Source organism: Pholcus phalangioides, unplaced genomic scaffold, assembly GCF_987345545.1.
Source record: "Pholcus phalangioides strain wild (caught in Gottingen) unplaced genomic scaffold, Ppha-v1.0 ptg000007l_1, whole genome shotgun sequence".
NCBI classification, from domain to species: domain Eukaryota; kingdom Metazoa; phylum Arthropoda; class Arachnida; order Araneae; family Pholcidae; genus Pholcus; species Pholcus phalangioides.
In genome coordinates this window covers 43,322,565-43,335,507 of record NW_028301600.1, presented here as the reverse complement: position 1 = coordinate 43,335,507, position 12,943 = coordinate 43,322,565, and the positions used below count along the sequence as shown (strand labels likewise).

General features: G+C 33.8%; 1 protein-coding gene across 5 annotated transcripts in view; it reads left to right on the top strand.

Annotated features, from left to right (window-relative positions):
- LOC149085324 (peregrin-like) overlaps positions 1-12,943 on the top strand; it is an 81,921-nt gene that overhangs the window by 51,596 nt on the left and 17,382 nt on the right. For all 5 annotated transcript variants that reach the window (XM_089233279.1, XM_089233280.1, XM_089233278.1 and 2 more), the window contains exons 6-9: positions 2,001-2,101; positions 6,024-6,174; positions 10,588-10,728; positions 12,634-12,762. In XM_089233279.1, coding sequence (XP_089089405.1) covers positions 2,001-2,101; positions 6,024-6,174; positions 10,588-10,728; positions 12,634-12,762 — 522 coding nt within the window. The remainder of the gene's footprint in view (positions 1-2,000; positions 2,102-6,023; positions 6,175-10,587; positions 10,729-12,633; positions 12,763-12,943) is intronic.

Here is a 12,943-nt window from a genome sequence, read left to right as displayed (position 1 = left end):
ACAGCAATTAATTTTAATGCAACTATATTAATTTCCTCTTGCAAGTACAAACTGAATCAACATCGATCATTTAAGTTGGAACAATCACAGCTCATACATTCGATCACGACAACCGGTCATGTTCTTACTCTAATTCCGCACACACTGTGCTTACAATAGTTTTTATAGCTAACTCGGCGCACACTGTTTACGTCACGATCGAGCATCACTTCATTTGCATCTTTGGTCATCACAAAGTTCATGTGAAAGAAAATGTTTTACATGACATGACTCTTTTCATGAAAAGGTTTTTGAAAGAGAAATGGAGGTATGTATAGTGATTCTGAGGTGAACATAAATTAATTGGGCATCATCATCATAGTAATGCTTGTGATTATGTAAAAATTTAGCTTGCAACACCAGTGTTATGTTAGTATATGCATCAATGTCACCTAAAGCATTTGTTAGCTGTAAAACTTAAGGAAAAAAAAATCTTATTAGCTGAGGTATTACTCTATATATTTTTTCTATGATAAAAATAGTATATATTACAAATAAAATAGATTGTATTTTTCAGCATCTCCTTAGTTCTTGGCACCATAAAAATCTAAAATTGTGGTAGATATTGAAAATTGTATGATATACAGTAAAACCTCGTTAAGTCGTCACTCCGGTTAAGTCTTCATTTTTCTTCAGACCCTTCCAGCTCTCATAGACCACAATGTTATTAAACCCTTGTTTACTCGTTGCTAATTTCGGTTAAGTCGTCACTATGAAAAAGTTTAAGAGGAACAGACTACTTTTATGGCTCCCATTAAAAAAGAGCTTGTTAACAGCGTTGCCATATGCTTAAAAGTCACCATTAAATTCTAAATACCCAAACGGAACAGTTTAAGTAACGAAAGTTACGCTGGGGAAGTTCATTTGCCGAATAAGGTTTTTGGAACGTTGTGGACTGTTCAAGTTAGATCTCATTTCTGCCTGGGCTCCATTGGAGAAACTGGACAAACCGCGAGACACCCAGGCTCTGTCACAAGAAGCAACGTAAGCACTTCGAGGGGGGGGGGGTGAGGCAGGGCATCTCTGGCAAAACCAAAATTTATTGATACGTCAAAGATTACATATAATACAAGGAAATCAAAAATTATGTGAATTGAAGAATCAAATTAATCAAGTTAAAGTCAAAGTGCAACGAGCACAAATAATAAATAATCGTAGAAAACATGGACTCTACTAATTTAGGGCTTGAAATTTAAACAAAATATCTTTGTTGAAAAAATTAGACATTCTTTCCCAAGTTGAGGTCTTCTGTTTACTTTTCCCTGCCCAGGGCCCCTCCACCAAGTCAAAAGTGTTCGAGATTACTTTGTAGTTGCATCATGAACTACTGATGAAAAATTCAAACACTAAAATTAAATTTGATGTATATGCAAAATTAATGTGCAATAGAGAGTTCTGTTATGAAGAAAAGCTACTTATTCAAACAGTTGCTCTGTTTGTCTATAAATTAAAAATTACTAGTGTAAATCAAAGTGTACAGTACATTTCATAACAATAATTTAGGTAATAAGAGATAAAAAATTGCTATTATTTTTCTTTTGCAATCTATAAATTTTATTAATGTTATTTTGATTCATACTTTAATAAATTTCATATTACTTTAAATTTATAAGATTTTCATAACATTGCACATTAAATCTGATTGAACTCCGGCTAAGTCGTCACTCCACTTAAGCCATCATAATTTTTTGATAACTTGAGGTGACGACTTATCAAGGTTTTACTGTATTAAAGACTCGATAGTTATCATTTACTCAAACCTAACACTCCCCCCCCCCCCCCGTTTTAAACTGAGCCTGTTGACAGTTGAAACTTGTGGTAATATTACAAAAATTAGATTTTTGCAGCTGAAAAATAAGTTCAGGTTCATTTAATAAAATGTTACTTTATTTTCATCATGTAAATGTGTTGAAAATCATACCTTATTATTTATATAATACGTCTGCTATTTATAATTACAGGAATCTAGCCATGATTCTTCTGATAGACCAGATCAAAAGAAGCAAACACTCACGGAACTAACTGTGCCTGTTACTTCCATTCCAGAAATTGCTCCTAATAAGTAAGCAGTATTTGTATAAAGATTTTTTAGTTATTTAACATTAGGATTACCATGATCATTTTGACTTTTTTCAGCTTTCAATGCCAACTGCAGCTGTATTGAAAGAAAGACTTTTTACTAAATATTATGCAAAGGTGAACTCCAAAAGAAACTTCTAGTAGTCTCTGCCGGGAATCAAACTCAGTACTTCTGTAATCCAGACAAATGCACTATCCATGTACACCACAAGAGACATGACCATTCCTTCTTAATTAACACTTTTATAATGTGAGCTCTGAAGTGATGGCATAGTAGCTCCCCTTAATTTTGGCAAATGGCCCCCATGTGGTTACAGCAAGATTTTTTTTGGCCCAATGTATGAGGGAAAGACTTTTCTGGATATTCGTGCTGAGGGAACCCTGAAATAAAAGTCCTAGTCTTCGCTGGGAATCAAACCCGTGCCTAAGTTAGAAGGGGAGTTACTATGCCTTTAGTTCAGCATGTCACCATACAGATCATTAATAAAGAAGGAATGGTCATGTCTCTTGTGGTGTATATGGATAGTGTACTTGCCCAAATTGCGAGAGGACTGGATTCAATTCCCGCCGGAGGCTAGTAGATTTTTTCCAAGTTAAACCTCAGCATAAATATTGAAAAAATCTTTCCTTCGTACATTGGGCTGAGAAAAAAAAAATCAAAAACATTTCTATCCCACTGTAGCTATATTTTTCAAAATTTAAAATTTCACTATGAATGTTCCTAATTAGGTAAAAGGAATTTCTTGGTGCCAAAATTGAAATTTTAAGTCATTTCATTGAATTTAAAAAATTACACCCACAGCTCAAAATTTCAATTTTGGCACCAAGAAATTCCTTTTACCTAATTAGGAACAGTCATAGTGAAATTTTGAAAAATATAGCTACAGTGGGGTAGAAATGCTTTTCGATTTTTTTTTTTTTTTTTTTTTTTTTTTCTCAGCCCAATGTATGAAGGAAAGATTTTTCTCAATAGTTATGCTGAGGTTAACTTGAAAAAATTTTTCTAGCCTCCACGGGAATCCAATCCTCTCTCAATTTGTTTGGACAAGTACACTATCCATATATACCACAAGAGACATGATCATTCTTTATTAATGCTAGAATGGCGAAAATTGCGACATGCTGAAGCAGAGGCATAGTAGCTCCCCTTCTAACTTAGGCTCAGGTTCGATTCCCAGTGGAGACTAGGACTTTTGTTTCAGAGTTCACCTCAGCATGAATATCCAGAAAAAGTCTTCCCTTCATACATTGGGCAAAGAAAAAACTTGCTACTGCTGCCACCTGGGAGCCATTTGAAGTTAAGGAGAGCTATTATGTGCCATCATTTCAGAGCTCTCATTACAAAAGCATTAATTAAGAAGGAATGGTCATGTCTCGTGTAATGTATATGGATAGTGTACTTGCCCAAATTGCAAGAGGACTGGATTTCCAATTCCCAGTGGAGGCTAGTAGACTTTTTCCAAGTTAAAACCTCATCATAAATATTGACAAAAATCTTTCCTTCATATACTGGGCTGAGAAATAAAATCATTTCTATTCCTAATTAGGTAAAAGGAATTTCTTGGTGCCAAAATAGAAATTTTGAGTCATTTCATTGAATTTAAAAAATTACACCTACATCAAATTACCAACTGCAATTAAACTGGCGCAGTTTAAAATTTATTCTCCCTTATTCAAATTTTTATTGTTTTGGAGTATGACCTTTTTAAGAATGCTTGTTTCCTGTTGAGACATAAGCAAACTGACAGGATGGTTTAGTTAGGCTAACTTTTAGGAGTGGTAAAGCACATTGAAGCTATCTTTTTTTGTCTTCGTCTATTTCTAGTGGTTTCTGCCAATTCACGCAGTTTAGTTAGGGATGCTGAAACAAGGAAACTTTTGCCTTAGTGGTTTCAGTTATTTGCTCCTACTCAAAGTTATGTAGTCTCGAGATACATTTTGTGTGTCATGGTTGTCTTTTTAGAACTTGGTCAACAAAAATATGGAAGTACAGTAAAACCTTGGTAAGTCACCACTCATGTTATCAAAATATTATGACAGCTTAAGCAAAGTGACAACCATCTCGTTTCAGCCACCTCGTTGAGAAATTAGCCTGTTGTAGCCCTTGTATTTGTATTTAACCTTTGTCCAGTGTTTCTGGTGAAATATTACGTTGGGAGTTGAATGGAAGAAATAAAAACACTATTTCTTCACTGTAAAACTCAACAAACTTTCTAATGCAAAAGATATTTGTGTTAGAAAAGTCTTTCTTATACCTTTCAATCAAGAAAGTCATGGGTAGAAACAGGTGGCAACTCAAGAAGTATAACATTGAAAGCATATATCAACCAACAAGAAAATGAAGAAAAAATTATATTGTTAAAAATAACTCATTGATTCACTGTTAATTTAATTAATCAGGCACAAAACTTCTGAATGTTGTTTGTACACTTGCTTCCAGAAGTTAAGCACACGACGGCTTATATAACATAATGGGGCACACACCAATTTAACCATGTCCTTCTGGATTAGACTGTTAATGGAACGTAAATGTGTGGTACTCAGATGCATAGTCCATTCATGTGGAGCTTTTGCCACAGTGCTGGCAAATATTGTCTTACCAAGTGATGCTGCAATAATAGATGTAACAGTGGTGAAAGTCAGTCGTGGATTTCGCTTGGGCACTATAGCAATATACGGATCATCAGATGGGGGGTGGTAACCCTGGTTGACTGGACCCATGTCTCCAGTCAGCTGTTCGACTTGCTTGGGAATTGTTATCATAATCAGTATATTGCTATAGTAGCTAAGTGGAATCGACGAGCGACCTCCACAACTTTTACTTCCAAAGTTGCAATATCACTTAGTAAGACACTATCTGCTACTATTGAGTGCCGATTTCTCCACTTGAAGGGACTGTATGCACGAGTACCACGCGTTTGTGCTCCACTAACCATGAAATCTAGAGAGACGAGATTAAAGTGGTGTCGTAATGTTATACAAGCCATCACATGCTTAACTTTTGGAAGCAAGTGTATTTAAAGTACAGGAGTAAAATACAGTACAGGGTTGAATTCATAATTAAAGTTTCTCTGTTCAGAGATGTCTACAACTTTAACCAGGGCTGGACAAATTGCAAAAAAATGTAGGTGCCAGAAAAAGTTTTTAATATACCGAAAGAAAAAGGTCCAAAATAATGTTTCATTTGACTTTTTCGGGGCTTAGTGACCCTCTTTCATGTTGGCAGATATGCTGTTATAAATTCCAAACATTTGTGCTGCTCTTAGATTGCAATTTAGTAACTATACAAAGAAAATTTTAGGCACAAATATCAATTTTTTAGTCGCCATTGAAACCTGGCATTAGTCCAGCCCTGGCCATAAAAAAACTACCTACCACAAAATTATGAAACTTTGGGAACATCTCGATGTGTGAAAAAGATTGGAAGAATTTTCAAAGTCCTTTTAAAGACAAAATCTCTGCATAGCTTTTGATGCAAAATCACCTTCATAAAAAATTTTTTGCCAGCAAAGCACATTCTAAATGTTATATTCTTCAGTGGAACAATATGACAATGGAAATGGTTATGCTAGAGATGGTTAAATAGTCTTTCAAGAAGCTTTAGCAGTTTTGTCACGTTTGCATAAAACTAGCATGTGCATTACAATTTGCATAGAAAACATCCTTTAGTGGTGAATGCATGAACCTATTTATTTTGCTCCAAATTTCTTTCCTCTTTTTTCATTAAAACATTCCCCAAGTTACGTGGTTTTTTGATGAATAATTACGGCTGTAGACAGCTTAGATCAGGGATATTTTGGTTTTGGAAAGAAGTTGTAACAAGGGATCAATTATTATATTGAACTTAATACTTTTCTGAATTTGTTGGTACAATGACATGTATTTGATGGGGTTTTTTTTTTCAGATTAATAGAGATTGCCAAGAGCTTTGACATTCCAGTTGAGCGGTTCTTTTTTGAAAAACTGTTGGGTTATTGGAAATTAAAAAGGCAGGCTAGAGGTGGTGCACCTTTATTGAGGCATTTACAAATCACTCTTCATTCCAAACAAAAAGAAGTGAGTCTTTTTCATTTAGCTGCTTGTTTGCAAAGCAATTCAAGATATCAAGAATGAAATGGGAATTCAGAGCGAAGTAAACAAATTGGTCGTTATTTGTATTATGTAGTTCAATCTGATTTGATACTTTTGCAAATGAGTTGGTCTTCTGTGTTAAATTTGAAGAAATATGAAGGAAATACCTTTTTAACAGTGTTTAATTACATCCAATGTAGATCACTCAAAATACAAAACATTGACACTTTAATTCTGTAAAAATCATCCAAAAAATGCTCTGCTTCCCTTGACTTAGATTTCTTCAAAGCGCTTCATATTCATAAAAATTCTTCTTGGTTAACGATTTCTCTAGCGCTCGATATTTCTCCAACATTCGGGCTCAAGTTCTTAATATTGCTCCTCCCTGCCACTTCATCAATACACTCAGTCTTATTGTAATCATATCAATCGTCACCATTCATGCATCTGCATTCTATTTAACTACATGCTTTTGTTCTGTGTTGTATCAGTAGTCTAGCCTCTAGGCTATATCGGACCATTTTCCACTGAAGAAGGGGCTTATTTCTCATCAATTCTGAAATTATTTCTTTCATTAGTTTTGAAATGCTTTCTAAAAGTAATTTTATTATATTGTAGCTTCTCTGTAATCTGGCTCTTAGCAGACCAGGAATACACTGGATTACCAAAAATGCCAGATTACTAGGTCTTCACAAATATAATGCATTCAAATTATTTAGACCACTTTATGCGAGATTTTTATTAACAAAGCATCATATAAAGCCAAAAATGAATTGAACTTAATGAATTTAGAATATTGTGTATATTATAAATTTACTGAAATGAGTTTGCATAACAAATCTGTACATTTCTTTTTCACAACAACGTAAAAAGCAATTATGTTTGGTAACTGCTTTTCCATTGGAGTGAAAAAACTTGGGTTGCACGGAATGGGTGGTGGCATATTCCTTAAAAAGGTCAACCAACTTCCAGTCTTTTGCAAGCTTTTTAATAATCTCATATTTTTAACAAGAGTTAATATTTTATGATTTCATTTTAACTGCAATGATATTGTACACACGAGAAACAGATGCAGACAAGAGACAACACTATCACAAATGAAGGAGATTCAGAATCAAATTGAAGCAAAGACAACTGTACAGGTGCTATGGCTGGGTTGTAATACAGAATATTATTTGGTATTGTTATCTTCTAAACAGCGGACATGCAGAGACATTTTCCATTTCTCTATCTGCAAGGAGCCAAAAACACTTATTGGTAAGATATTTATAGGGGGCATATTGTACATAGTCCCACGAGACCACACACAGCATCTGTTTTTTTCTTTTTTGTCTCCGTTGCATTGTTTTTCCTAGTGTTTGTCTTCTCTGTGTATTTGTGGAACAAGTTTATACGCATTTGCTTTTATTAAGAAGTCATCAACGAATCAGGCAAATACACAAATTAAAAAATTCCTAATCCATTTTGACGCATTTTGTACAGTCGGTTTTGCTTGCAGAAAAATGAAAGTTTTTTGTTACTATTAGTTGGTTTTTATTATTTATGTAGAGATGTAGCAAAATATTTCTTAGATATTAATTCTCAAGTTAAAGAAGTTAAGATAAAGTTATTTATTATTGTAGCCCTCCTATATAGGATAACAATCTCCAAAAGATTATTACTAAGAAAATTTTGCATCTCTTTCAAATTATAGTGCACAGTTTGTGTATAGGTGAACAACAGTTTGCATAACAAAGCAGTTACATGCATAAGCTTATTCTAGGTTTTGTGATTCTGATGCTATCCAATAGCATTCAATTGTGTTCTGTATTTTTAGGACATGAGGCATAAACAATGTTTACAATAAGCTAGAAATGAAAATGCTTCATTTGTCAAAAGCCCTGATGCTGGCATTAAACAATAAAATGTAAACGTAAAACAATCCCTTTAATAAAAAAAAAAAGGATGGACGGCACAGTAAAACCATCTGGTTTTCACCTTAACTAATCGTAGGAAATTGTAATTTACACATTTTGCCCTGTGCTTTTGGAAGTGGTCTTGAAGAAGCATCATATTCTTATAAATTTACATGTCTTTATAAGGAAGAGTGACAGACTGGACTCTCCCCCCTCCAGTCTTCGGTTGACAGACTGGAGAAGACTCCTCAGAAAAAAGAATGTAGCATATATATGTTCTGATGAGAGACAAAAGAATCATCTGTGGTTACTAGTGCATTATTATGGCCCAAAATTGTCTTACCAAGTCATTTTTGTCATTTTGCTTTGGTTTGTCAGTCTTATAGGACACTGAAATGTTGCCAAAAAATATATTTTTAAAAAATATTTTAAAAATCTCAATTTTTTTTGTGTGCTATGATTGTTGTCTGAGGGAAGTACCTTCCCACATCCTCCTTTTATTAATTTCTTGAGTGGGAGCCCTGACGGTTCCTCTTTAGATAGATGTTTTTTTATAAAAACAAACTTAAATTTTAAAATTGGAAAAATGTATAGTTGTATTTTAAAATATATGTTAATCTCTCAATAAACAAGGTTCTCAAAGCATGTGTTGTGACTCCAGAGGACTGAGCAGAGAATATTGATGTGCACCTGTGTGTGGATTAGTGAGAATTAACTTTACCATAATATTTGCACAAGGGTTATTGCAATTAGATCTGCATGGATATGTAACTATTTCTCTTAAGTCAAGGAGGAAACTTGCAAATGATAACTACAGCAAACAAGCCTGCAGTTGAATATTTATAATTAGGTAAATATTCAAAATGCTAGTGTAAGAGGGCTACAGGAGGTGAAAAATTTCTAGCACGGGGGAGGCATGAGTAAAAAATGGCTGGTTAAGGGAACCTCGGGTAAATGTTCATTAGTGTGAAAGAGCCATGGATGCCAAAAGTTTGAAAATGCCTGCACTATAACAATATTTTTGCTTGTTGTGCAGAATATATCAAGGTTGGTTTCACTATTTCAGCAGTCTTCAACCTGTTGCTCCTCGAAGCACCAATAGTGCTTAATGCTTGTGTCCGATTTTGTGCTCTCAAGCATTTGATCAATGCTTCAATTAAACACTCTGTAAAAATTGTATTAAAGAATTACAATTATGCAGATTTCAGGCATAAAATGTATGTCAAAGTTGCCATTAGGGGTGTTTTTCTTTTGATGGGTATAGGCAGTGCTCGCGACTCGAGAAAGGTTAAAGACCCCTATCATGGTTCATGAATTAATTAGCAACTTTCTAGCAACTTTAGAGCAACTTTCATTCGATAGCATTGCTCTCAAGCAACATGAGTTTCTTGAGTAAAGGCATTAATTATATATTTTGAGCTTATTTTGCCATTGATGCCTGTTAGCAATGCCAAAAGATTTGATTTTTTTACTTATGAGCTGTTCATGAAATTCTTGATCACTAGCAGAATTGCTCAAAGGTACACGTCTCATATTTGTTTACTAGCCAAGCGATGATTAACCCTTGAATTTTTGGAGTGAATATCATGCATGGGGAGAAATATTCCTACATATTTTTCAACAATGATCAAAATATAAGTTGGCAAACCATAAATGGGAAGGAATAAGGAATTAGACATTTTCTGAATATTATGCTGAGATGAACTCTGAAAAGTCATCTGGTCTCCACTGGGATTTGAACCAAAGTTCTCATCCAAGGTTGGCAAGTGCGCTACCATATACACCACTGGAGACACTACCCTGCTTCCTTATTTTATGCACTGTCATGAGGCGCTGAAGTAAAAGGCATTAGTTGCATTCCTTGACTCCAGTAAATTTGAGCCCTCTACGTGGCTGTTTCTTGGCACGATATATCAAGGAATCGAACATTTTCTGGCTATGCAGAGATAAACTCGGAAGTGTATGAAGTAAGGAAGACATGGTTATGTCTCTCCAGTAGTGTATATGGTAGCACACTTCCCCGGTTTGTAAAAGGACCTAGGTTTGATTCCCAGTGGAGACCAAGGGACTTTTCTTTCCAAGTTCACATTGGCATAATATCCAGAAAATGTCTAATTCTTTGTTGTATTTATCTGAGAAAAAGCAGTCTTGATGAGATTTTTGTTATTCTAATGTGTGAAAATAATAAAATTCTGTTTTCTGTAACGTAACATCCCGTATATTTTTTTTTAATACTGACTTTTTTTTTTTTATTTGATATTCAGGATATCTCATTTGCTAAATATAACTCCTTAAAAAAAAAATTCTTTAGATATTTCAATACTTGCTAATTTTATAGAGTTAGTAACAAAATGAAGGTTCCTTGTGTATTATATTTTTTTTTATTTTACGGAAAAGAAATACTGTTCTCCTAATTGTAATTAGTTTGAAAGTTTATTTGCAATACTGTGTCATGCAGGTTGGATTTTATTTTTGCATTAAATATTTGTCTAATTCTTTTCAGCCACCTGTGGCAAACATATCTCCATCTGTACATAGTAGTTCAATAGATTTGAAGCAGCTCAAAAAAGTGAGGCAAGATTTTGAAAAAGCAAGATTACTCTTGGAAATGGTGAGAAAGAGAGAGAAGCTTAAAAAGAGGCTGGTAAGTATATAGATGTTATGCATATTAGTCACCCACATCTACTGTATAAAAACAAAATTTTTTAAATAATGTGCAAAGAGATTTCAACTAAATTAAATAAGTATAGGTTTTACAAGTATCATTTTTCTTTTGAGTATGCCAGATCAGTTCATTAGCATCAAGCCTCGGTGTCCATTACTCTTTTTGCAAAAATAATAGGCTTATTGAAGGCAATGAGGAATAGCACTATATTATGCTTTCACTACCCAATTTCAGGGACTAAGCTTACATTACAAAAATTATTTTGTCATTTCTAGACTTCAACAAAGATCCTATATAATTAATACCAAACAAAATAAGGATTGATACAATTAATTGATCATTGAATGATCACCTAATACACAGGAATTTAAAATTTTCCTCTTAAATGAAAAATTTGAAATACACAACTTTGTGTAAATTTTTGGCATTTCTGATATTTCTATTGCAATGGCATGACATAGATTTTATACTAATTTGTGTATTGGATAATATTTTATTAATTTGATAGTATGTGTCAAGTTTTTCTTAGAATTCTATTCAAAATATCTGATTTATTAATATATAAGGGGTGTTCAGAAAATTAAGATACATTGGCTATATATATTTATTCAAAACTTTTGTTTGATGAAACGTCTTATAAATTTGTTAGTTCATGCGTTTATTTGTCAACATACATTGTCTTAACTTTTATTTTGCCCAGGTTCTCTAGCTTCTGTACCCTAGTGTCATAGAAATCTGCCACCAGCTATCAGAACCACATTGTGACTTTATTTTTCACCATTCTGGATGTGTTGTCTGTCCCTTAAGATGTGTCTTCAGTTAAAATAACAAAGAAAGTCACACTGGCACAAGGACCAGGCTGTATAATCAGAATTCACCAGTTCAATCCTTTTGAGAAGTGCATTGGTGCTATTTACTGTGAGCCTGAGGACGTCACTTGTTAACATTACCTTTTATTTGTTATGAATAGCCCGTTGAAGGTGTTGCAGGTTTGGCAATTTGCAGCAACATTAATTATCATGCTGTGAGGTATAAAGTCGATCAGAAAAATGCCTTCTCTGTTCCAGAAGTTTTTTTTATACTTTCATTTAAGGTTTTGAATTTCTTGGCTTTTGACCTCTTTACATACAGGGAGAAAATATTTCGGCTCTGAGCAGATGGAAAAAATGCCTTCAAGCTCACCTTTCTTTTCCTTCCTTGTATCAAGACACTTTATTGAAAATGCTAAGATATATATATACTTTTTAAAAAAAAATTTCCCCTTTTTACCTCAGTATTTTTCTCCCTCAATTTTTGATAAGTAAAAATATAGTATTAAATACATAAAAATTCCAAAATAGACCAGTTACTGGTATATTTAGGGGGCTGAAAAAAAGGGGAATGAAAAACATTCCTCTTATCCCCATTCCCTCAATGTTGAGATACCACTTAGATATATCACTGCTGCTTCAATTTCATACCACCCAAATTTGTTGTCAAAACCCTTTAAGTTAAGGTATTAATGAATGGCTATGAAACCATTGTTAATGATTGTTTGAACTCATGAAAATTGGTCTTGCATCTGGAGAATGCATAGTACCACCTTGTTATATTTTGTTGATTTAGTTTCCATAAACTGAGACTTTTATGGTATCTGCTGGGTGCTTGTATTTAAGGAAACGTATGACAAAGTACACTTTGCAATTAGCGGGATTCTGAATTGCTGATGCCATTGTAAACTCTTGCTATTCAAGCTGGACTTAGTGTATCAGTAACAAAAGATCATGAGGGGAATGCGTGCAATAAAACATTTACTTTTCTGCCTATGTTATGTATAGTTACTTTTGAACAACCTTCATATATGCTTGTCTGTGTTGTCCTTTTAACAAACTATTTATTTTTCAGCTTGAAATAAAAGAAAGGGAAACTCTACTTACATTACAACCTTTTAAAGCAGTTTTGATGAATGTTCTCGAAAGCTTAAAGAAAAAAGATCTGAACCAAATCTTTTTTCATCCTGTCGATCTCGTTGTAGTAAGTTTTTCATTTTTGTTTTTATTTTTTAAAGCATTGTTTTATTTTCAGTTCTTACACTGCGTTAAGTTTGTCACGTGCATGTATGATGTATTTATTTTACCATTTTCTGCAGATCATAGTATGATTAACCTTTCTGAGTGCATAAAAACCATTCAGATGGATTTCTCGCTAATGGTGA